The sequence below is a fragment of the Argopecten irradians genome, chromosome 5 (assembly GCF_041381155.1).
Source record: "Argopecten irradians isolate NY chromosome 5, Ai_NY, whole genome shotgun sequence".
NCBI classification, from domain to species: domain Eukaryota; kingdom Metazoa; phylum Mollusca; class Bivalvia; order Pectinida; family Pectinidae; genus Argopecten; species Argopecten irradians.
In genome coordinates, this window is record NC_091138.1 from 7,508,652 (window position 1) to 7,534,126 (window position 25,475).

Consider the following 25,475-nt stretch of genomic DNA (forward strand, 5'->3'; position numbering starts at 1 on the left):
CTGATATAGTGAGTAATTATTGGACTGATATATTGGGGTGATATATCATTGAGTAATAAAGCTGATATAGTCAGTGAGTAATATTGGCTGATATAGTCAGTGAGTAATATTAGCTAGATATGGCTGATTATAGTCAGTGAGTAATATATTGAGATTGCTGATATAGTCAGTGAGTAATATTTTTGATATAGGCTGAAATATTTAGTCAGTGAGTCGAAAGTGAATATTGGTCCAGTGAGTGATATAGACAGTGAGTAATATTTGATGGCTGATATAGTCAGTGAGTAATATTGGCTGATATAGTCAGTGGAGTAATATTGGGTTATTGGATGTAATATAGTCATAAGTGAGAATATTTGCCAGATGGCTGATATTGTCCCAGTGAGTAATATTAATTGGCTGATATCAGTCAGTGAGTAATATTTTTGGCTGATATGTCATATGAGTCAGTGAGTGAGTAACAGTGATTATTGGGTGATATAGTCAGTGAGTAATATTATTGGGATAAAAGACTGATATAGTCAGTGAGTAGTTATGAGTAATAATGGCTGATATAGTCAGTGAGTAATATTTGATATTGCTGATCAGTGAGTGAGATATTAGCTGATATAGTCAGTGAGTAATAGTTGGCTGATATAGTCAGTGATGGCTGATATCGAGTTAATAATTGGCTGATATAGTCAGTGAGTAATATTGTGGCTGATATAGTCAGTGAGTAATATTGATATAGTGATATAGTCCCAGTGAGTAATAATATTTATTGGCTGATATAGTCAGTGAGTAATAATGATATGGGTGAATATAGTCAGTGAGTAATATTAGGCAGTGAGGCTGATATAGTCAGTGAGTCAAATATTGGCTGATATAAGTCCAGTTGAGTAATATTGGTGTGATATAGTCAGTGAGTAATATTTTTGGCTGAGTAATATAGTGTAGTGAGTAATAATTTAGCTGATATAGTCAGTGAGTACTATTAGCTGATATAGTCAGTGAGTAAATGAGTGAATATTGGCTGATATATGTCAGTGAGTAAATATATTAGGATGATATGGTCAGTGTCATAGAGTAATATTGGCGTGATAGTAGTCAGTGAGTAATATTGGTATGATATGATATAGTAAAGTGAGTCATGAAATATATTGGCTGATATGGTCAGTGAGTAATAATTGGTCCTGAGATATAGTCAGTGAGTAATTTTGGCTGATATGAGCCAGTATGAGTAATATTATTTTTTGGCTGATATAGTCAGTGAGTAATAATAGTTGGCTGATATGGGCTGATATAGTCAGTGAGTAAATATGAATAGGCAGTGAGATATAGGTCAGTGAGTAGTAATATTTTGGCTGATATAGTCAGTGAGTAATATGGCTGATATTGGGAGTGATATAGTCAGATGAGTTAAATTTTGGCTGAATATAGTCAGTGGTAATATAGGTTTATTGTCATGTGATATTATGTCAGTGAGAATAATATTTTTGGCTGATATATAGTCAGTGAGTAATATTGGCTGATATAGTCAGTGAGTAATATGTGTTTATAGGCTGATATAGTCAGTGAGTAATATTTTTGGTCTGAATATAGGTCAGTGACAGTAATAATAATGGGCTGATATAGGTCAGTGAGTAATATTTGGCTGATATAGTCAGTGAGTACTAATATTGGCTGATATAGTCAGTGAGTAATATTGGCTGATATAGTCAGTGAGTAATATTGGCTGATATAGTCAGTGAGTAATATTTTTGGCTGATATAGTCAGTGAGTAATAATTTTGGCTGATATAGTCAGTGAGTAATAATATTGGCTGTAAATAATATTAGTCAGTGAGTAAATATTTAGCTTGGCTGATATAGTCAGTGAGTAATATTAGCTGATTGGCATTGATATAGACCAGTGAGTAATATTGGCTGATATAGTCAGTGAGTAATATTGGCTGATATAGTCAGTGAGTAATATTTTTGGCTGATATAGTCAGTGAGTAATATTTTTGGCTGATATAGTCAGTGAGTAATATTTTTGGCTGATATAGTCAGTGAGTAATATTAGCTGATATAGTCAGTGAGTAATATTTTTGGCTGATATAGTCAGTGAGTAATATTTTTGGCTGATATAGTCAGTGAGTAATATTTTTGGCTGATATAGTCAGTGAGTAATATTTTTGGCTGATATAGTCAGTGAGTAATATTGGCTGATATAGTCAGTGAGTAATATTGGCTGATATAGTCAGTGAGTAATATTGGCTGATATAGTCAGTGAGTAATATTTTTGGCTGATATAGTCAGTGAGTAATATTGGCTGATGATAGTCAGTGATATTATGGGCTGATTAATATTGGCTGATATAGTCAGTGAGTAATATGTGAGAATTTGGCTGATATAGTCAGTGAGTTAATATTGGCGGGTGATAGTCAGTGAGTAATTAGATTGGGCTGATATAGTCAGTGAGGTAATATTGGCTGATATAGTCAGTGAGTAATATTGGCTGATATAGTCAGTGAGTAATATTGGCTGATATAGTCAGTGAGTAATATTGGCTGATATAGTCAGTGAGTAATATTGGCTGATATAGTCAGTGAGTAATATTGGGTGATATAGTCAGTGAGTAATATTGGCTGATATAGTCAGTGAGTAATATTGGCTGATATAGTCAGTGAGTAATATTGGCTGATATAGTCAGTGAGTAATATTGGCTGAATATAGTGTCAGTGAGTAATATTCGGCTGATATAGTCAGTGAGTAATTATTGGATGATATAGTCAGTGGAGTAATATGGGGAGATATAGTCAGTGAGTAATATTGGCTGATATAGTCAGTGAGTAATATTGGCTGATATAGTCAGTGAGTAATATTGGCTGATTATAGTCAGTGAGTAATATTGGCTGATATAGTCAAGTGAGTATAATATTGTAATATATTTGAGATATAGTCAGTGAGTAATATGAATTCAGGTGATATAGTTCAGTGAGTAATATTGGCTGATATAGTCAGTGAGTAATTTTAGGGCTGAGATATAGTCAGTGAAGTAATATTGGGCTGATATAGTCAGTGAGTAATATTTAGCTGATATAGTCAGTGAGTAATAATTTAGCTGATATAGTCAGTGAGCTGATAATAGTATTAATGGCTGATATAGTCAGTGAGTAATATTGGCTGATATAGTCAGTGAGTATGGCTGATATATGAGTAAACATTGGGCTGATATAGTCAGTGAGGTAATATTGGCTGATATAAGGTCAGTGAGTAATATTTTCTGGCATTGATATAGTCAGTAGTAAAATTGGGTGAGTAATATTGGCTGATATAGTCAGTGAAGTAATATTATTGATATAGTAGTCATAGTGATATAGTATTGAGTTGACTGATAATAGTCAGTGAGTAATATGATATAGATGGATTATAGTCAGTCGAGTAAAGTGTGATTTAGTCATATTTTTTTGGCTGATATAGTCAGTGAGTAATATTAGCTGATATAGTCAGAAATATTGAGTCAATAGTCATATTGGCTGATATAGGTCAAGTAGAGTAATATTGGGTGTCAGACAGTGAGTAATATTGGCTGAATATAGTCAGTGAGTAATATTGGTGATATAGACAGGCAGTCCTGGATATAGTAATAGTGAGTAATATATTAGCTGAGATATATAGTCAGTGAGTAATATTTTGTTGGCTGATCATTGTCAGTTGAGTAATATTTTTGAGCGCTAATATAGTCCTGTGAGGATAATATTTAGCTGAAATAGTCCCAGTGAGTAATATTGGCTGATATAGTCAGTGAGTAATATTTTTGGCTGATATAGTCAGTGAGTAATAATTTTTGGCTGATACAAGTCAGTGAGTAATCTTGGCTGAATATAGTCAGTGAGTAATTAGGGTGAGATATAGTCAGTGAGTAATAATGGCTGATAGGTCAGTGAGTAATATTGGCTGATATAGTCACCTTGTGAGTAATATTATGGCTGATATAGTAAGAGACGTTATATTTTTGGCTGTTAAGCCTGATAAATAATAATTGGCTGATGATAGTCAGTGAGTAATATTTGGCTGATATAGTCAGTGAGATATTGTGCAGATAGTGAGTAATATCTTGGCTGAATATAGTCAGTGTGTATAATATTGGGCTATGATATAGTCATGAGTAATATTGGCTGATATAGTCAGTGAGTACTATTTAGCTGATATAGTCAGTGAGTAATTTGGATGATATAGTCTTGAGGCTGAATATAGTCAGTGAGTAATATCAGTAGTAATAATGATATAAGTCAGTGAGTATTGGCTGATATTAGTGAGTCGATTAAAGGCTGTCAGTGAGTAAATATTAGTCCTGTAATATAGCTTAGTAGGCGTAAATATTGGGTGATATAGTCCAGTGAGTATAAATATTGGATTGATATAGTCAGTGAGGAATATTAGCTGATATGGTCAGTGAGTAATATTTTTGGGCTGATATAGTCAGTGAGTAATAGGCTGATATAGTTGGCTGATATAGACAGACAGTAATATTTTTTGGCTGATATAGGCCAGTGAGTATTAATGGGCTGATATACGTCAGTGAGTACATATTGGTTGATATAGTCCAGTGAGTAACTATTTTGGGCTGATATAGTCAGTGAGTAGTAATGTTAGCTGATATTGGCATGTAATAGTTAATTATAATGGCTAGATATAGTACCAGTGAGTAATTATTGGCTGATATAGTCAGTGAGTAATATTTGTTGATATAGGCTGAGATATTAGCTCAGGTGAGTAATATAGGGTGATATAGTCAGTGAGTAATATTGGCTGATATAGTCCCCGTGAGTAATTCTTGGCTGTATATGAGTAATATAAGTTATAGTCAGTGATAAATTTGCTGATATCAGTCAGTGGAGTAATAATTGGCTGATATAGTCACGTGCGTAATAATTGGGTGCTATTGTTAGTGATATTATTAGCTGCATAGTCAAGCTGATATAGCTGTCAGTGAGTGATATTATTTTTTGGCGAGATATAGTCAAGTGAGTAAATATTAGCTGAAATAGTCAGTGAGTTAATATTGGCTGATATGTCAGTGAGTAATATTTTTTGAGCTGATAATAGTCAGTGAGTAGCAAAAAATATAAAAATCCCTAAACTAATATTGGGTGATCAGTGAGTGAGTAATATTAGCTATATACAACATTATGTATTAAGCTGATATAGTCAGCTGATATTTTATGGCTGTCTAAAGTGAGTATATTTGTGGGCTGATATAGTACAAGTGAGTAATATAAGCTGATATAGGTGCAGTGAGTAAAATTGGCTTATCAGTCAGTGAGTAATATTTTTGGCTGATAAAGGTCAGTAGTAAATTGGCTGATATAGTCACTCCGATCACCCAATATTAGGCTGAGATATTCGTGAGTAATGTGAGTGAATATCAGTGATTTTTGGTGGTCTGATATAGTCAGTGAGTAATATTGGCTGATATATAGTTAGTGATTGTAATATTTGGGCTGATATAGTCAGTGAGTAATATTTTTGGCTTGATATAGTCAGTGAGTAATATTATTGTCTGATATAGATCAGTGAGGAGTAATATTGGCTGATATGGACAGGTGAGTAATATTGAACTGAATATGGTCAGCTGAGTAATATTGGCTGATATAGTCAGTGAGTAATTTTGAGCTGATATAAGTCACGTGAGTAATATGGGGCTGATAATAGTCAGTTAAATATTATCTGAAACAGTCACTGAGTAATATATGGATTGATATAGTCAAGTGAGTAAATAATTGGCTGATATAGTCAGTGAGTAATCATTAGGTGATATAGACAGTTGAAGTAATATTGGGTGATATAGTCAGTGAGTATTATTTGGCTGATATAGTCAGTGAGTAATATTAGCTGATATAGTATCCGTGAGTAATATCTGGGTGATATAGTCAGTGATAATATTTTTTGGCTGATACTAGTCAGTGAGTAATAGTTAGGGCATGATATAGTCAGTGAGTAATAATAGCTGATATAGTTAGTGAGTAATATGTAGCTTGATGATATAGTCAGAGAGTAATATTTTTAGCTGATATATTCAGTTAGTGATATCTTTTCGGTTGATATAGTAAGTGAGTAATATTAATGGGTGATATAGTCCAGTGAGTAATATTGGCAGCTGATATAAGTCCACGGTGAGTAAAATATAAGGGCTGATATAGTCATGAGTAATAATTATTGGCTGATATAATCAGTGTAGTAATATTAGGCTGATATAGTCCCAGTAGAGTGAATATTTTTTTGGCTGATATAGTCAGTGATAGTATTTGTCTGATATAGTCAGTGAGTAATATTGGCTGACATTGGACAGTGCGTAATATGGCTTGTGATATAGTCATCGTGAGTAATATTGGCTGCTTTAGTCAGTGAGTGAGTATTGGCAGATATAGTCAGTGAGTATAGTCAGATATATTGAGTTTTTGGCTGATATAGTCAGTGAGTAATATTGGGTGATATAGTCATTGAGTAATATAGGGTGTTATATAGTTAGTGAGGTAATATTGGGCTGATAAAGTCAGTGAGTAATATTAGCTGATATCAGGTCAGTTGTGTAGATAGTTTTTTAGCTGATATAGTCAGTGAGTAATAATAGCTGATATAGTCAGTGAGTCATTTGGCTGAGAAAGTGAGATGTGTAATATTGGGTGAAAATCGTCAGTGAGTAATATTGGGTGATATAGTTAGTGAGTAATAATTAGGCTGATATAGTCCATTGAGTAATATTAAGCGGTTTAAGTCATTTAGGATATTTTTGGCTGATATAGTAAGTGAAGTAATATTATTGGCTAGATATCAGTAAGTGAGTAATATTGGTTGCTATAGTCAGGGAGTAGTAATTGGCTGATATAGTCGGTGAGTAATATTTTTGCGGAAATAGTAAGTGAGATAATATTGCTGATACATAGTCCTGAGTAATAATTGGCTGATATATTCATTGCGTCAATCTTGGGTATTTAGTCAGTAGAGTAATAAAAGGCTGATAAAGGCCGTGAGTAATATTAGTCTGAAATCGTTAGTAGGAGTAATAATGGCTGATACTCGTTCTGTGAGATAATATTTTGGCATGCTAATACAGTGAGTAAAAATTTAGTCTAGATCATGGTACAGTTAGTAATAATAGGCATGATATGGACCGTGAGTAATAATGGGTTGAAATAGGCAAGTGAGTAATCTTGGTCTGAAATTAGTCTCGAGACTAATATAGAGCTGATATAGTCAGGTTATTACAGTATAAGCTGGACTATAGTCAGGTGAGTAATATTAGCTGATATAGTCAGGTGAGTAATAATTTTTGGCTGCTATAAGTCCAGTGGAGTAATATTTGGGATTATATAGAGTTAGTGCAGTAATATTATTCGGTGAAATAGTCAGTGAGTAATATTTTAGGCTGAATATATGTCAGTTAGTGATATTATTTAGCTGATATAGTCACGTGAAGTAATAATAGCTGATATAGTCCGTGAGTTAATATTAATTTGGGCTGATGATATAGCTCAGTGAAGTAATATTGGCTTAGATAAAGTCAGTGAATATATTTTTGGGCCTGATATAGTCCGAGAGTAATATTACGGTGAAATAGTTCAGTGAGTATAATATTTTTGGTAAACTATAAGTCAGTGAGTAATATGGGGCTGATATAAGTCAGTGCGTGATATTTTTTTGACTCGATTACCGTAAGTGGAGAATATTTTTGGCAGATAACGAGTAAGTGAGTAATATAAGCTGATACTAGTCAGTGAGTAAAATTGGCGTGATATAGACAGTGCAATAATATTTTATTGTAGGCTGATATAGTCAGATGAGTAATATTGCTGATATTCGACCGTGTGTAAATATTTTTGGGTGATATAGGTCAGTTGAGTTAATATGTGGGTGATATAGACAAGTGAGTAATATTGCGCGTGATATAGATCATGAGTGAGTTAATATTAGGTGATCTAGTTCAGTGGAGTAATATTTCTGGCTGATAAAGGCACGTGAGTAATATTAGCTGCTAATAGTCAGTGAGAAGTATTGGGTAATATAGTACAGTGAGAAATTATTATAAGCTGATATAGACAGTGAAGTACGAATTAGGCTGCTATAGGTCCGTGAGTAATATTAGCTGATAAAGTCACGTGTAGTAATATTTTTAGTTCTTGTTATAGTCAAGTGAGTAATAAGATTTTTTGTTGAAATTGTCAGTGAGTAATATTTTGGCTGAATATAGTCATTGAGTAATATGGGCTGATATAGTCAGTGAAGTAATATTATTGCTGAAATGGTCAGTTGAGAAAATAATGATGGATATAGTCCAGTGAGGAATATTTTTGGCTGATATAGTAAGTGAGTAATATTTTTAGGCCTGATACTCGGCAGTCTGAGAAATATTTGGCTGATACTAGCTTATTGTAGTAATGATTAGCTGATATAGTCCAGCTGAGTAATATTATATTGGCTAATATATGCAGTCGAGTAAAATTATGGGCTGAAATAGTCAGTGGAGTAATATTTTTGGGCTGATATAGGTCAGTGAGTAATATTGGGTGATATAGTCAGTGAGTAATATTGGCTGATATAGTCAGTGAGTAATATTGGCTGATATAGTCAGTGAGTAATATTGGCTGATATAGTCAGTGAGTAATATTGGCTGATATAGTCAGTGAGTAATATTGGCTGATATAGTCAGTGAGTAATATTGGCTGATATAGTCAGTGAGTAATTTTGGCTGATATCGGCTTATGTGAGTAATAATAACTGATATAGTCAGTGAGTAACCGTTTTTTAGCTGATATAGTCAGTGAGTAACGTTTGGCGTGATACTTGAGTAGTCAGTGTCTGATAATACAGTGATTTGATCAAGTCAGTGAGTAATATTGTTGGCTGAGTGATAATATTTATCAGTCATGTGAGTGAATATAATTTGGCTTAGATATATCGTCAGATTGGATGAAACATATTATTCACTGATATAGTCAGTGATGTTTGGCTGATATCGAGTGAGTAAATATATTTTGATAATAGACTAATAATAGTCAGTGAGTAATATGGCTGATATAGTCAGTGAGTAATATTATTGGCTGATACCGTCAGTGAGTAATATTTTGGCATGATATATAACAGTATAGTAATCGCTTTTAGCTGATATAGTCAGTGAGTAATATGGAGTGCTGGAGAAAATGAGTAATATTGGTAATATTATATAGCTTACATTGTAATAATCATGTAGGCTGATCGAAACTGGAGCGATATTAGAGTGAGTAAGGCGAATAGTAATAGCTGATATAGTCCGATGATGATATAGTCATTGAGTAAATGATATAGTCAATGAGTAATATTGGGTGATATAGTCAGTGAGTAATATTGGCTGATATAGTCAGTGATTAATATATTCTGATATAGTCAGAGTGAATATAGCTCCATACAAGCATGAGTATACAGCTAATATAGTCAGTGAGTAATAAGCTATATATAGTCAGTGAGTATATTATATTTTAATATTATGATATAGTCAGTGAGTGAATATTTTTTGATATAGTCAGTGAGTAAGTAGTGGTAAGTTGAGGAATAGTCAAGTGAGTAATATTGGGTGATATAGTCAGTGAGTAAATTGGTCTAGATATTAGTCATCCGTGAGACAAAAAAATTGATATAGTCAGTGAGTAATATAAACATTGCTGATATAGTCATTTGAGAAAATTTTATTTGATATAGTCAGTGAGTAAATATGGCTGATTAACATTTTTGGCTGATATAGTCAGTGAGTAATATATAGCTGTAATTTGGCTGATTACAGTGAGTAATATTTGATATAGCACATGAGTAAACTATGATATAGGCCTGTAATATTGTGCAGTGAGTAATAAACTTGACGCTGATATAGTCAGTGAGTAATATTGGTGAAATAGTCACTGAGTTTTAAGATATAGTCATGAGTGTTTGATATAGTCTGTGACTAATATTTTGATATTATCATGTGAGGGATACATGCTGATTATAAATACAATCGTGGCTTAGTCAGTGAGTCCATAGTCAGTGCCATAGATATGATGAAACAAAGTAAATTGGTTTCGTCATGGATAATATTATTTGTCAGTGACGGAATATTAAGTGATAAGTCAGTGAGTAATTAGCGGCGCATATAGTTTGATAATATGGGCTGATTTGGCACATATAGATTAAATTCGCATAGAACAATATAGACAGAGAGTAATATGGGCTGATATAGTCACCTTATCAGAGGGTCTCACGTCGTCCAGTGAGTAAGGCTCGATCGTAGTGAGTAATATTTTGGCAATGTCACAGAGTAATATTGGCCTGATATAGTCATTTGAGTATCATGATTTAAACAAAATGCTGATATAGCAGTGCCCCGGTGAGTAATTTTTTTTGTAAATTTGATGTAGTCAGTGTTAATTTAAAATATTGTTTGAGTAATATTATGATATGCTATATAAACATGCTAATATATTTAATATCAAAGTGATATTTTCATGGCTGATATAGTCAAAAATAACAATATACGAAATGTGCGTCAAAATGATAAACAAAGCCATGTGTAATATTGCTTTTCAAAAAAAATATAGTCCTTGTAATAGTGAGTAATTAGTATTAGCTGATATAGTATAATGATGAGAGAGACGTAAAACAATTTAAAACGCCATATGTGTAGATATCCTCTTCTCTGACTGCCATGCTTTCTTCATTTCATTTTTTATCATATTATCCGCCTGATATCCAGTGATTTGGCCTGTGTAATATTTTTGGTAATGCCACTAGTGTAATATGACTTGAGCGATTTTCATTGGCTGGAAAATTCATTGTGACGTCAAAAAGAAACAATAAAGATGACGTCACGAAAAATGAGGTGACGTCAGGATTGCGATGACAACTGGACAAAATGGCGGCCTCTGCCGGATTTTCAGAATACATTTTGACGTGAAATTCTTTGTCATGTAGGAAATTGTAGTTATGTGATAAAAAGTATCTTACATATTTGTTCATTTTCATATGAGATTTTATGAAACTCGTCTCGAAGTTTTAATTTTCGCTCGCTAAGGTTCGCAAAACTAAAAACTTCTTAGGTTCGTAAATCAAATCTCATATGAAATGAACACTTATGTAAGATCCTATTTGTATTTTAACCGTTAAGTTATTCCGAAAACTGTCAAAACATATTACTTAAAATGCATAAAACTTACAGATTTAATATCAGGGACAACCATATTAAATAATTCAGCCGTTTCCCATATGATCGCCCCTGGAGTGAATCTTTAATAATGTTCGCTTATTATCAACTGTGTTTCAGATGATTGAAGGAGTGGGTGTACAGGAAATACTCGCGAAACTAATCTCGCAGGGAAAGTATACCCCCCCCCCCCACCAGTCTTATAACGTGATGGGATATCTTCGATGGCAGATGTTACCGGAGAGAAAACGCCAAATTTGACATCACAGTTACTGTGAAACAGGTAGGATACTGGAAATATTGGAAGTAAGCGTATTATATTTAACGATTAAAAATGATTAGCGTTTCGGGGCTTAATGTTTCAATTTTCTCTGGATATTCTGTTTTGCTTTCATTTATCGTGTTATCTACACACCAGGAACAAAATGTTGGATCAGAACATAACATTTGAAGTCAGGCTTACAGGCTAGATTGAATTATCTAATGGTGACTCTGTATACCAATGACGTAGCCATGGGATAAACGTTATAGTCCATTAATCTTTATTAAAGATAATATACCTAGAGTGGCAAGACATTTAAACTTTTCAACTACTTCCAATACAAGACACGGAGAGAAACAAATTTAAATGTAGACAAAGACAGACCGCATCCTAAACCTATCCTATAAAAACTGTTCAAATACCCTAAAATTTCGAAAATAAACCGCAGCTTATATTCTTGTTGGTAGGAAATCCCATTCTTATTTTCGAGAGAGGCCTATTTCTAAGCCCGTCTTATTTTCGAAGTCAGATATCCTGTAAGGCGTGGCAGGCTTACTTACGAGACCGGCTTACAAATTAAACAGAAAATAAGCAAAGTTGATATTACAAAAATTACGTAATATGTTTACCTTCAAAACATGTATGATGTTGGTATTTTTTCTTCCAAATAAATCGTCAATTATGATCAAGGTTTAACTAGTGCTGGCTGAATTATATTTCTAACGTTGTAGTTGAGAAAACAATGCCTCACTTCCTAAACCTAGTTAGGCCATTATGTAACAATCCCATTGTTTTCATATCCATTTAAACTGTGACATAGGACACATGCTTTCATGTGTAGACAACATTTCGACAGTCGATAAGCTCGACTAGTCCATCTAGATTGGGTGTCGGAAATCGTACATTACATGAAACAATATTACAAGAAGTCAAATCCACCTAGAACACACATCAAAATACTTCAAAGCACTGAAGTTGCAACATTCATAATTATAAAAAAAAAATCTTCTCTTATTTGATGTAAAACGTTTTAGCATCGTTTCTTTAGTCATTTTTTTATTTGTTTCAATGTCTGAAAAAATAAGATCACTTCACATTGCATTATTTTACTAAATAGGCTAGATTCCTGATGGAGTATATGGAATCCCAGTCAGTGCCAATCACGTTGGAAAGAGTCGGCAATATTCTTGCGTACGCATGCGCGTTTACAGAGGAGCAGATCAATAATTTTGTGAAGGACGATTTTTACTTGGATATCCTCTACACACTTGTGGGATCCCCTTGTACATCCGCAGAAAGAGTAAGTCACTACTACACCTCCAGCTGGTGATCCCTACCGAGAAGCCACGTGACTTATCAAGTCATGCCATAATCCAAAAATAACAAGATTCTTCTGGTTATTTTCTTTAGGTTAATCACAGGTGTTCGTTTCTAATATAAACATAAGTATAATACTGGGTCAAGGTCTATAACTCGGCCGGCCATATAACAGTACCCAATTTCAGAAAAAGTATGATTATTAACCAACCGTATAGGATATGATAATAGGAATACTCTCAATCGACAGCCAGATAATTTATCTTTAATTTGGTATATGATACAATATATATCATGCCGTATAAATGTCACTAGGTATCCAGAAACATCGGAAAACAGCCAGATTTCAACTGGTCGGACACTGTGGTGTCCTCCGATAAACACGCCAGGACTCTAATGCGTAGCTCAAAAACCACTGCATGTCAACACTTCAGCGTCATAAGAATGAAAGTTTGGTAGAAAACAAACTTACCGGTTAGTAAATCCATGGATAAATACCATCCATTTGCCTAACGTAGCCCTTTGAAATTTCCGATTGAAAAATTTATGTCTCTAGCCGCCATGTAAGTATGTGTGCAGTAGATTTGTTTTGTCGGCGTTGATTGGCTCTCGAAAATTAATTGACCAATCAACGCCGAGAAAACAAATGTACTACACACATATCAACATGACGGCTAGAGACACACATTTTTTCAATCGGAAATTTCAAAAGGCTGTATTGAGCAAATGGATGGTTATATATAGATAAACACTAACATACCGGTAAGTTTGTTTTTTACCAAACTTTAATTCCTATGAAGCTGAAATGTTGACATGCAGTGGTTTTTGAGCTACCCATTAGAGCCCTGGCGTGTTTATCGGAGGACACCACAGTGTCCGACCAGTTGAAATCTGGCTGTTTTCCGATGTTTCTGGATACTTAGTGACATTTTATACGGCGTGATTTATATTGTATCATATACCAAATTAAAGATAAATTATCTGGCTGTCGATTGAGAGTATTCCTATTATCATATTCTATACGGTTGGATAATAATCATACTTTTTCTGAAATTGGGTAGTGTTATATGGCCGGCCGAGTTATAGACCTTGACCCAGTATTATACTTATACTTATATTAGAAACGAGCACCTGTGGGTTAATTATAGACTTTAGAAACATTGTTATGTATAAACTTGTCATTATCTAGACGAAAAGTCACTCAGGCTAGCTATTATTTCCTTTAATCAATCTATCACCTATTTATAATGATCATTCTATCAGCTTCTGTTAAGTGTTGTTGTTCGCCTGTATGGAAGGTCGTCAGGAGGAATACGAAAAATAGTGATATTTCTTTCATAAGACATTCATTATGTAGTTTGTTGCATATACATATACACGCAACATCTAAACAGATAGAAAAATGATATAATTGAATGTATCATTCAATAAACAAAGAATTTTGTTCATAGTATGTGAATGGGTTATGTCAATAGTTTATACCTTGTATCAGTTTGTAAATAATATTATTTTCCAAGTATAACATTTCCGGAAAAACTATCAATATATCATTAAAGGGACAATTCATTCTACGAGAACATTAATATTTGTATATATATCGGGAAAACCCCAGTTCTAATGGAAATTAGATCAATCGGTTTTACTGTGATATTTCAGAGAATCCCATGGTGGTGAAATGCGTGTGAAATGTTCAAACTCACTCGCTGTCCGCCATTACACATTGTGGTCGAATATCTTGTATGCCGAACCCAGTCCCTTGCTCGTAGAGTAATGCTACTTTTGTCTAGAACAGCTCAAATTGCTCTGACAGAAGTGTGTTTACCTTATTAGGTGAATTGTCTTGCCTAAAAATCATTATATCACCTCCACAGTGGTTATGTAGTTCATTTGTTTAACATGCGTGACTTTGGCTCGGATATAGGTACAGCGTACATATTGAACCTGCTTAATCGTATTGATCAACGATTTGTAATTACAACGGTATCAATTAAAATACTAAACAATGACGAGGAATTTGTTAATATCTTATGGTATATATTTCATAAGAAATGTAGAACAATACATTTATGCCATATTTTGCTTCTTGGTTATGTAAAAGAATTAGTCTGAGTGAATTGTCCCTTTAATATAACAATTTGTTTTCCTGTATCATTTAGATTGACTTTCTACAAGGACTCATCAAAGATTATACTTCTTTTGATTCCATGACGGCGGCAGCACTCACAGAGCAAACGACCTCGGCGACATTAGAAAGTATACCCCCAAACATCCTTGTTAGATACACGTAAGATCAGACCGTGTCATCTTTATCTGTGTGCAGTTCTGTTTTTGCATATTACAGAGTTATCTGCACTTGTGGGACGGTATTGATTGTGACGTCATGTGTTTGCGAAAAGACGTGAATTACGCTCACAAAATAATGACGTTAGAGCAAGGGAACTATCTCTGTAATATGTAAAAACGTAATATCACGTTTAAGTATACACGATGTACTGTAATTTTTTTTCACTGTTACTGAATTTCGTATTATTTCACGATTAGGAGTCCTACTTGGTTTCTTGTAACTGTATTTGAAATGTGTCGCTTTGATTAATTCCTTCGATTTATTTGATAAACAGCAACAAAATACATCATGGTTTTTAACATGATTAACACAAAACATAAAATAATTGTCATAAACAATCTTAACGTAATCTCTAGGTAGCAAAGCTAAATATGTATATTTTCCGATACATATGATATTCATTTATTCTTAGACGAACTGAACTGCTCAAATACGGTTCTGATTTGTGTTGGAAAATAGTAGACCTTCTCAGCCATGTTGATATCTATGTGGTCTCAAGAGCACAAATACAGGAGGCTTACCAATACAGCATTTCATGTCTGGTAAGTAAAAAAAGGACACATTTTACTCTCTATATCTCAATTATGAGAGAGAGAGAGAGAGAGAGAGAGAGAGAGAGAGAGAGAGAGAGAGAGAGAGAGAGAGAGAGAGAGAAAGAAAGAAAAGGATTTAACGTTTTAGCCTACACAAAGATGGTTTGAATTGTTAAAATATTGACACATAGCTTGACGTTTTGGTGGGTTGGACTTGTTGGATGTGGTCAGCAGCATACTCCATTGAGATGTCACAATAAAAATCTCCCTAGCTGTTAATAGCACGTTGAAACCAAATGCAAAATGATCAAACTTGTCGTGGGTCTTTCAAAACTATGACATCACGTATTATTGCAAATTGGAATTAGTAATCAAAGCCATATTGTCCGTTGCAATTTGTAAAGAAATGTTTATCTATTGACACATTTTTTTTCTTTATTTTCCATACATACCACGTACAAAATCACAGTAAAATTAATGCAATGCACATTCTGTATATTTTTATCGCTTTCGATAGAGGAACAAAGTCATAGTATCTGAAGCATCCGCGACTATGTATTATTCTGATGCGTCATAATAATGTGAACCATTTACAGGGGAAATCAACAGGGACGTTAACGGCCGACGATCTGGTTTCACTGGGAACCATGATATGTGGATTGTCTTCCCTAGATTACGACAGGTTGTCCTCTCAAGCTTTGGAGGATTTCATCAAGCAGTTGCAGAGGGATTGTCCGTTAACCTACGACGAGCGAGTGGCTTTAACTAGCAAATACGTCGCAGCCAAAGGATTGTATGTCAAATTATCAAACTATCCAATTCACGAAAGTTGAGAGTTTATGACAAAGTATTTCGATTAGTTATTGTGTGCTTCATGTATAACACCGAGATAGTTTACAAATCAACAACACCAGGTTTTAAATAGTTTTATCTGCACATAGGTATGTAAGAAATAATTTTAATGTTAAAAGAAATCACATATACACACAGTGTCAGTACTTTCACTTGGTCTGCTATTTTCTTTATTATGTTTAGTTAAACCACTATATCCTGGATAAAAACTGTTAGGTAGGTCATGGCTCATAAGAGTAAAGATATATGATAATATGTACACTAAACCTCTATGTCCGTGTAATACGTACACCAACACGAACTGGTGCACGTCACCTTCGGACGAATAGATAGACATTCGATATCTGGGAAACTCAATTCGTCCTACGTGTTACCAACAATACTATTTATCAACACTTAACGGTCTGAATAGTCATAAAGTATAAAAAATGAGGGATTTTAATAATGATATTGGTTACAAAATAATAGCAAATAATAACGATTTTCATATTTTATCGTGACTCTAATTCTAAAAGCCTGTTCGAAACACATTAATGCGTTCAGATTTTATGCTCTCGTAATGAAGATATGAAGAAATCATTTCAATATGGTGGATAATAGTACTGTAAGACTTGATGTTATGTCGTGCTTTACAGGACAAACGGAACGGGCATCAGATCATCCGACATTAGTAGATTGGCCACACTATTTCCTCTCCTTCCCTCTTCAGTTCTTTCTGCTATAAGCGACGTACGTATAATTATATCAATTAATTTAAATAAAGAATTGTCATGAATTTAAAGTAGTTCAAATACAAGAAAAATACCTTAATTTGTCCGCTTAAATCCAACGACAAATTTTGCTTTGACATTACATTGTATACTTGCTCGTTTTAGGAAGTGTTGTTAGCAGAAGCTGGGACGTTACTTGATGAATTGAAGGAACAGGAGAAATTTGAGGAATCCAGAAAACAGTCCGGTCTCTCGAGCGATATTTCTGATGGAGATCGGACTGCGTTTGAGTCTGCGAAGCGTCTATTGTACGAAACAATAGCTACTGCATTGCAGTCCAGTGCAAACACTGCGGCCCGTAGACGCAAACGATCTACAGGTAATGGTGGAGAGCACATTTATTTTGTTCTATCAACAGCCAAGGTCATTTAAGGACGTGTCAAATTTAGGAGGTTGAGGGAAATACCCAGCGGAAAACCGCAGGCCTGCGCTCAGTATATAGCCTTGACTCATAGTTCAGCGACTTATAATGTCTAATAATTTTATTCAGTAAATAAATAAATACTTATATTATAAGTTCAGTTGTAGCTTTTCAAAAGGGGGGTGAATAAGAAAAAAAACTTACATGCAAAATGTTACCATGCAACGTCATTCCAGTGTTCACCTTGGTCAGGGTTTGTGTGCTTCAACTGTTAGTAGCTAATTCAACACAATTGCATGAATACTGTGTCAAATTTATCGTTTGATAGTCTGTCTCATGTAATTGCTTATCTATCTTTCTATTTCCAGCCTCTTTGACCTGTAGTGACCTCCAAACTCTCCAGAAATCTGGACTGTCAGCATTGTCCACGACCCAATTGACCAGTTTAGCAGATGAAGACTTTGTCGACTGTGTAGAGATTCTGGGAGCAGTGATAGACTTTAGTGAAGAACAAGAAACAAGTTTGCTGAACGTCGCAATGAGGACTACAGTTAGTGTTTAAAGATTCTTTTACAAATACTTGTGTCCCATATCGAGATGTGGAAAGGCGGTCTATACACTGCGCCACGTATAACAGCTTAATGCATTAATGATGAATTATTATATAAACTCCCAATAAAGAGTATTTACTTCGTCACAGGTATGGGGAGAGCCGTCCACCTGGTCCACAGACAATGTATATAATGCTGGGGTAATCTGCCAGGCTATGAGCGAAACTCAGATTACCTCCCTTACATTCAATCTGGACGCTGTTAGTCGACTCGGAGAATTCGATGGATGGACAAGTGTCAAGGTGAAACTATATTGTATTATCATTTCATTTCAAATACCGGTTGTATTGATTGGAATGTACAAAAAAACCAAAGTCATTTTTTTAGTTTTTAGAAAACATTGATCGACATGCATTTCCGAAATGCCCATTTAAATTTATTTAATAAACTTGTCATTTCCGAATGAATTAAACCATTTTAACTATAATGCAAAATGAGTAATAATGTAATGCAAGTGAAACAATATTATATTCCTTCAAACATGCAACATTGATGAAGCAATGCGAACCTAAAGGGAAAACCGAAATTGTAAAAATAAATCAAGTCAAAACAAGCAATTTTTATCGTAAAGATATTTCTTTCATAATCAGAAAAAGGCAGTATTTGATCGTTGGTTAAACCAGCTAAAGGGTGGTGATAGTAGTAGTATCACGGTCAGCGAGCTGCGGTCACTCGGACACATCACCTGTGGGGCAGAGACCAGTCATATCAGTGTCATTCCACACACGGTTTACAAGTTTGTATTTATATCTAATCTTAATGAGACTAGTCTATAAAACGATAAAGGATTTAAAAACATATGTTGCTACTGTTACATTCGTATACATATCACTGTACAATAATAACGAATATATTCACATTTTTTTATCTGAAATTGTTTATTTTATTCAGCATAGCTTATGTAATATATATATATAACATTAGCTGGTCTCCTTTTATCAGGGACGCGGCGGACTCAGTCGGAGAACTGACGAGTTGTAATGATACACAGCTAACGGCGTTCGCTACTCTGGCTAAGGCAGCTTACGGCAGTAATGTCACATCGTGGCTATCTTCTGTTATATCAAACATCGGAGTAATCATAGGTAATCGCTCATTTTTATTATACGAAAATAGAATAATTACATGTAATTTGGCACTTTGATTATAATTACATATTTACCAGAGACTGTGTTGTATTAAGGTGGGAAAGTGTAGGTTCTGCCAATCAGTAGCAATCAAAGCACACAGACATATAATAAATTACCACATTGACGTCCCTATTGTTTACTGAGATTGTTGTTGTATTGTTATTAGATTCCTAATAGTTGTATGTTTGGTTATACAGGTGGCCTATCCACAGATGACGTCGTCCTGCTCTCCTCTACACAGATAGATGCTATAGACCCTAACCACATCCCGTATTTTCCACCAGACATATTTGCAGTAAGTTAGGTTTCATATTTCATGTTCAGACATATTCTTCGTCAGTTCACCTGAGACGAAGTCTCAAGAGACTTATTCTAATCGCCTTTTGTCCGTCGTCGTGCGTCGTGCGTCGTGTGTCCGTTACCAATTAACATTTTCGACGTCTTCTTCAACACCGCCGAAGTGTTTTCAATGACATTTTGCACAAACGTTTTAAGGCATAAGGCCAATCACAATTGTGAATGATATGATCCCCACCCGCAGGGGGTTATTGGAGGGGCCAAAAGGGGTAGAATTGACTAAAACTTCAAAATTCTTCTTCTCCACTCACAGATGTGGTAGAATCAAATATTCTTCATAGATAGAATGGTCTCAAGGCCCTATACAAACATTGTGAATTATATGACAATGGGGTATCAGGTTTCCCCCTGGGGAGGGGGTTAAGTTTACTATAGTTTATATAGGGAAAATTAGTCAAATGTTGTCAGAACTATCCCTATGAAAAGGCCATTGAATCCTATTAACAAATTTGCCATGACCCTCCCCCAAGGGTCATAGGGGTAGGGCTAAAAGGGGTCAAATATTTAAAACTTTAAAAATCTTCTTCCGAAATTCAGGAAACGGATGGATCTAATACTCTTCATAGATGGAAAGGTCTTAAGGTCCTTTACAAAAAAATATAAATTATAGGATCCCGGGGTCTCAAGTGTCCCTGGGAGGGGAACAAGTTTCCTGTAGTTTATATAGGAAAACACATTTATGAACATTATTTGCTTAGTTTCATAGGAAATTAGTCAAAACGGATTAGAATTATTAACCTGAAATATCATTTTAACGTTATATCAACATTGGTCCTGGCCAACCCCCAGGGGCCAGATGGGCGGTGCCAAAAGGGATCAAATCAGCTGAAATTTCAAAAATCTTCTGAATTCACAGATTTAATGGAACCAGATACTGTTCATGAGTGAAAGGTTTAAAGGCCCTTAACAAGAAATGTGAATTGCATGGTCCTGGGATCTAGATTTTCCCCTGGGGAGGGGGTTAAATTTACTATAGTTTACATAGGAAAAACACATTTATGAACATTATTTGCTTAGTTTTCATAGATTATGAGCAAAACTGGGTTAGAAATATTAGTCTGAGCTCCTAAGGGCCAGAGGGACGGGGCCAAAAGGGGTCAAAGTGGCTAAATTTTCAAAAATCTTGATGAACCAAATAACCTTCATAGATTAAAAAGTTAAATTTATAAAATCACTTACTGACTTCAAGGGCCTGATAGGCCAACATATAGTGTTTATATTTCTCACATAGCTGGCCTTGTTAGATACAGTTGTCCAATGAAAGACAGCTATGTAAGATAAATCTTTCTCCCATACTTCACAAGGATATCCCGTGGTTGCTAGGGAAAAAATATCTCTATCTTACACAGGGGGGTGTAAGACAGCTCACACGCGCTAGACAATAACGTGACGTCATCAATACATGCCGCGTAACTGCGGCGCGCATTGTAGATGACGTCATCATTTTTGACACATAACGACGTTCCTGCAGTAATGGCGCGATGAAAAAATTGGAAACAAAGTGGAATTTCATAATTTTTCTACTAAGTATGGGAGAAAAAGAATCAAACATGGGCCTGTGGAGTGGACATGGATATCTCAAACCTCGTGAAAGATTTTGGCCGTCAACCCTCAGCAAGCCTCGGATTGACCGGCCAAAATCTTTCACTCGGGTTGAAATATCCCTGTCCACTTCACAGACCCATACATAGCCGTTAGGTCACAATTGAAAAGCAATGAGATGACGTCATATCACGGCAAAGTTGACGTCATTTTTCTTCTTTTTCGACTGATTCGTCGGATTTCTTTACCATTTCATTTGTTTAATTTGCATTTCAAATCTTGAGTGTTTGGTGTTTATTTACTAAACATTAACATTCACTTGAAATCTTTCAAGGTAGTGTCAGTTTTTATCGGAACACTATTCATTCGTCCTCTCTGATGTTTACTTGGTCTTGATCGGCGAAATGCCTATGTAACAAGTCGATAAAGCGACAAAATTAATACCTCAGGTTTTGATATTATCGTAAACATAAGCTTTATCTAGTATAAGTAAAGTGTATCAATATGTCCTAGGTACCACTGAGATTTTGTTCATTATAGCAGTTATGAGGACGGCATTAGAATTACATAATTCTTTACAGGGCTTCACAGTGGAACAGTTCTTTACGTTCAGCTCAGCACAATCCTCCAAAACAACAACTGAGCAAAGGCAAGCTCTAAGTGCAGCTCAGCTTGCTGCACTCCAACTGGACTTCTCATCAGGTGAGTGGTATTGCTTCCCTACTCAACTTGTCATCCTCTCATGGAGTGATAATACTCTCCTACTCACCATTTCATCCACTCAATAAGTGGTTTTGTTCTCCTACTCACCTTGTCATCCTCTCATGGAGTGGTATTGCTTCCCTACTCACCTTTACATCCTCTCATGGAGTGGTAATACTCTCCTACTCACCATTTCATCCACTCAATAAGTGGTTTTGTTCTCCTACTCACCTTGTCATCCTCTCATGGAGTGGTATTGCTCTCCTACTCACCTTGTTATTCACTCAATGAGTGGTTTTGTTCTCCTACTCACCTTGTTATTCTCTCATGGAGTGGTAGTGCTCTCCTACTCACCTTTACATCCTCTCATGGAGTGGTATTGCTCTCCTACTCATATTATCATCCTCTCATGGAGTGTTATTGCTCTCCTACTCACCTTGTTATTCTCTCATGGAGTGATATTGTTCTCCTTCTCACCTTGTCATCCTCTCATGGAGTGGTATTGTTCTCCTACTCACCTTGTCATCCTTTTATGGAGTGGTATTGTTCTCCTACTCACCTTGTCATCCTCTCATGGAGTGGTATTGGTCTCCTACTCACCTTGTCATCCTCTCATGGAGTGGTATTGGTCTCCTACTCACCTTGTCATCCTCTCATGGAGTGGTATTGTTCTCCTACTCACCTTGTCACCCTCTCATGGAGTGGTATTGCTCTCCTACTCACCTTGTCATCCTCTCATGGAGTGTTATTGCTCTCCTACTCACCTTGTCATCCTCTCATGGAGTGGTATTGCTCTCCTACTCACCTTGTCATCCTCTCATGGAGTGGTATTGTTCTCCTACTCACCTTGTCATCCTCTCATGGAGTGGTATTGTTCTCCTACTCACCTTGTCATCTTCTCATGGAGTGGTAGTGCTCTCCTACTCACCTTGTCATCCTCTCATGGAGTGGTATTGTTCTCCTACTCACCTTGTCATCATCTCATGGAGTGGTATTGTTCTCCTACTCACCTTGTCATCCACTCAATGAGTGGTTTTGTTCTCCTACTCACCTTGTCATCTTCTCATGAAGTGGTATTGTTCTCCTACTCACCTTGTCATCTTCTCATGGAGTGGTATTGTTCTCCTACTCACCTTGTCATCCTCTCATGGAGTGGTATTGTTCTCCTACTCACCTTGTCATCCTCTCATGGAGTGGTATTGCTCTCCTACTCACCTTGTCATCCTCTCATGGAGTGGTATTGTTCTCCTACTCACCTTGTCATCCTCTCATGGAGTGGTATTGTTCTCCTACTCCCTTTGATCAGGCGAGTTCACTGTCTCATTTTTTATTGGATAAGCTGAGTTTTCAATATAACGTTACCATTTTGTTTACTTTGTATTTTGAAGGAATTATTCCATTCTATTAATCATTCTATACATTATTTCAGTGTAAAGAAACTCAATAAAGCTTAGATATTATAATCTAAAAATTGGATTTTGAATTTTAAATTACAATTATTGATATCATGATATATCTTGACAATATATTTGGTTTAGATGTGGTAAAGTTAATTTTCTTCAATCAAAATGGCTAAATAAATATTTAATGATAAATTGCATTATCAGAGTTAACTAACTTATAGATTCATCAAAGTCTTGATGGCAATAATGTTGACATTCATTTGAAACTTCGCACTTGATGTTTGTTTGGTTTACTGGTTATCGTAGTAAGGTTTTTGTCGTAGCCCAGGGCGCTGAGGTAATCCTTGTTTAAAACCGGAGTTGTCGAGCTAGATGATTTCGAGTTGAACATTATGTTACTTATGGTAACGATGTTTCCTTTGTCTCCCACAGATGATGCGCCCCGCACAGCAGCTTCCTCAAACTTTGTGGTTGTACTGCTACCGTTGGTCTTGATGTTCCTACAACTCACTTAACTTAACGGCTGAACACAACCTCGACAATGGCTTCAGTGTAAAATATTGTTTTTTCTTCAGATAGTTGAATACTATTATGAGTCAATACGAATTCGTAACGCGTTGTTTTATTCAATTGTTTGTTTTAATAATTTGCAAGTAGTCTGATATGTGACATGGTTATGACTCATCTAAAATGAAGATTTGTAAAGCACACCTCTATGTTTTGTTTGTTATTTTGTATGTACATTACATTGTATATATAGTATTTTAATACAATACATTGTTTTTTGTTATGTGTGTTTAATGTTTAATAATGATGACAAAAAAGAAATTGAAAACATTGATCAATTATCTTTTCTTTGCTATTTATTGTCCATTCATTCCATAAACATGTAATTGGTTTTACATTGCAACAAACAATACATTAAATGTTAGTGGAATAGTTCGAGATTTTCGATTATCCTTTTCCTGGTTCCATAGTTATGTTCTTTGTAAAGAACTCGTGCTTAATTAACGTATTTTAGACTTTATTTTTGCAGAATTAAAATGAAACTAAAATATTTTAAACTGATCTCACTGTGTTGTGTTTGTGTATTGTATCGTGTATAAGATACTATGTATAGAAGATTTTGTATAACCACACCAAACGCTTAGCTATCATAAAATGACATTGACTGTCTGTGGGCCGTTAGACATAAAGAATACAATAATCTAGCATAGCTTCAACATTAACAAATATAGCATAGTTTCAACAGTTACAGATCTACCATAGTTTTAACAGTAATAACTCTACCATAGCTTCAACAGTAATAAATCTACCATAGTTTCAACATTAACAAATATAGCATACTTTCAACAGTAATAAATTTACCATAGCTTCAAAAGTAACAAATCGTTGATTCCAGGTTTAGTATTTAAAGGAAGATTTTTTTTCTTCTGAACATATGTTGGAAAATATTTTTTTTCTTCCCAATGCTTTGGAGCTTACCCATGTATTTCACCGGCAGTTTGAGGCTTGTGTGGATACAAATCTAGGAATCATGATTTCTTGTCAATCATCTCTACATCAATTATAAAAGGATTAGTGTTCTCGGTGAGAAATATTTCAGAATGAACTTTCAGCTTGTTTATTCGCCTGTCAATCACGGAGATGTTAAATGTTTCGTCGTGAGTAGAGTACGATGTACTGTCAATTATTGCTAGCGTCCGGTGTTTGTGATGTTCTAAACATCATGTAAAAATATGACATCACAATCACCGACTAATTGACGGCAAATCGTACTTCAATTACGCCATAACCCAACTCCGAATAGATATGTGTGCATATGTTGATGACATTACCTTGATAGTGGTCATTTTTTTAGAATGGAATTGGTCATTTTGAAGGAACCTTATTAATGCTGATCTGTGAATTGTGTTCACGAAAGTAGTCAGAAAAGTTGCTTTAAAATGGTTTGTTCGCCAAGACGATAACAGAAAAATAGCATTAAATGTCGGAGTGACAAATTTGTTTTGTCATTTCTGTAAAAACAATCACTTGCACTTTTTAAATTGAATTTGAATTCATTAAATCAAAAACTGATCACATTTATTTATGTTCTCTCAATGGTTTAAACGACAGT

The 25,475-nt window shown here is 35.0% G+C and overlaps 1 protein-coding gene across 1 annotated transcript; it reads left to right on the plus strand.

The window, feature by feature from the left end:
* Nucleotides 1–11,363: 11,363 nt before the first annotated feature.
* On the plus strand, nucleotides 11,364–24,424 carry LOC138322757 (otoancorin-like). Its single transcript, XM_069266844.1, has 14 exons — nucleotides 11,364–11,455; nucleotides 12,552–12,734; nucleotides 14,908–15,035; nucleotides 15,508–15,637; nucleotides 16,225–16,421; nucleotides 17,116–17,209; nucleotides 17,356–17,569; nucleotides 17,980–18,161; nucleotides 18,312–18,464; nucleotides 18,813–18,958; nucleotides 19,165–19,307; nucleotides 19,550–19,647; nucleotides 21,833–21,953; nucleotides 23,789–24,424. Exons 2-14 carry the CDS (start codon nucleotides 12,564–12,566, stop codon nucleotides 23,869–23,871), a joined length of 1,860 nt encoding a protein of 619 aa, XP_069122945.1. The 5' UTR covers nucleotides 11,364–11,455; nucleotides 12,552–12,563; the 3' UTR covers nucleotides 23,872–24,424.
* Nucleotides 24,425–25,475: the final 1,051 nt, after the last annotated feature.

Coding starts and splice junctions, on each gene's coding strand:
- LOC138322757 (XM_069266844.1), top strand. CDS start 12,564: ATGGAGTATATGGAATCCCAGTCAGTGCCAATCACGTTGGAAAGAGTC. Junction 19,648..21,832: donor TTCCACCAGACATATTTGCA/GTAAGTTAGGTT, acceptor AATTCTTTACAG/GGCTTCACAGTGGAACAGTT. Junction 21,954..23,788: donor CCAACTGGACTTCTCATCAG/GTGAGTGGTATT, acceptor TGTCTCCCACAG/ATGATGCGCCCCGCACAGCA.